Source organism: Coregonus lavaretus, assembly GCF_964263955.1.
Source record: "Coregonus lavaretus genome assembly, contig: HAP1_SCAFFOLD_10931, whole genome shotgun sequence".
NCBI lineage: Eukaryota > Metazoa > Chordata > Actinopteri > Salmoniformes > Salmonidae > Coregonus > Coregonus lavaretus.
In genome coordinates this window covers 1-1,000 of record NW_028165940.1, presented here as the reverse complement: position 1 = coordinate 1,000, position 1,000 = coordinate 1, and the positions used below count along the sequence as shown (strand labels likewise).

Below are 1,000 nucleotides of genomic sequence, written 5' to 3'. Positions count from 1 at the left end.
CGTGGACACGCCCTTCTTGGTGGCCACATAGTGCGAGGCAGTGAAGAAGTGCTTCTGGAGAGCGATCTGTTGCGCGTGGTGGCACACGATCTTGCAGATCTTGAAGTAGAGGGTCAGCATGAGTATGAAGATGACGAAGAAGGAGACCGCCAACAATGTCACATTACTGCGAGTGAGCGGGCGCACGATGCTGCACGAGCTCGGGTCGTCCAGACAGTTCCAGCCCAGCACTGGCAGCAAGCCCAGGCACAGAGACACGCCCCACGTGCCCACCAGCATCAGGTGCACATAGTGGAGCGTCTTCTCCGAGAAGTAAGTCAGTGCGTTGTAGAGAGAGAAGTACCGGTCCACTGTTATAGCCAGCAGGCTACTTATGGACGCCGTGAAGGAGGCCACTAGGAACCCAACAGTAATAAGGCTGATAGTCTCTGAGGAGATGACGTACTGGAACACAAAGTTGAGGATTAATCCCATGCCTGCCAGTAAATCCGCGGTGGCCAGGCTCCCTATGAGCACGAACATGGGGGTGCGCAGGGTGGGCGTGTAGAAGATGATAGCCACCACGATGCTGTTCTCACAGGCGATGACGGTGCCCGACATGCAAAGCATAATGTCCCACGGGTTGATGGGGAAGTCCTGCGGGGCGACGGAGAGTTCCAGGCTGCCGTTGCGCTCTGGAAAGTCGGCCTCCATACACGGGAAAGCCTCTCCAGCCAACGTGGCCGTCGCCACAGTGTCGTTACCCAGGAAAGTCTCGTTCATGTCTGCGCATATGTCTCCTTTTCCCTTCTGAGGAGAGAATGACACAAGAGAGAGAGAGAAAGAGATTGCAGTTTAGTTTCACAATTGCCATATGTAAAAAGATGCAATGCCTAGAGACAGCAGGGTAGGAGCTATCCATTGTGCGGAAACGTAGGCAGCTTAACTGTAGGCTAAAAACGTCAACCCTGAATCATGAAAAACCTCACAAAAGACATATCTAAAACTGTTTTGACATCAC

The 1,000-nt window shown here is 53.2% G+C and overlaps 1 protein-coding gene across 1 annotated transcript; it reads right to left on the bottom strand.

Annotated features, from left to right (window-relative positions):
- Window positions 1–3: 3 nt before the first annotated feature.
- LOC311115272 (G-protein coupled receptor 6-like) lies at window positions 4–762 on the bottom strand (the record flags this gene model as incomplete). The annotated part of the gene is made up of 1 exon (XM_084190468.1): window positions 4–762. A coding segment is annotated over one exon (759 nt), but the record flags the coding sequence as incomplete, so codon positions are not given.
- Window positions 763–1,000: the final 238 nt, after the last annotated feature.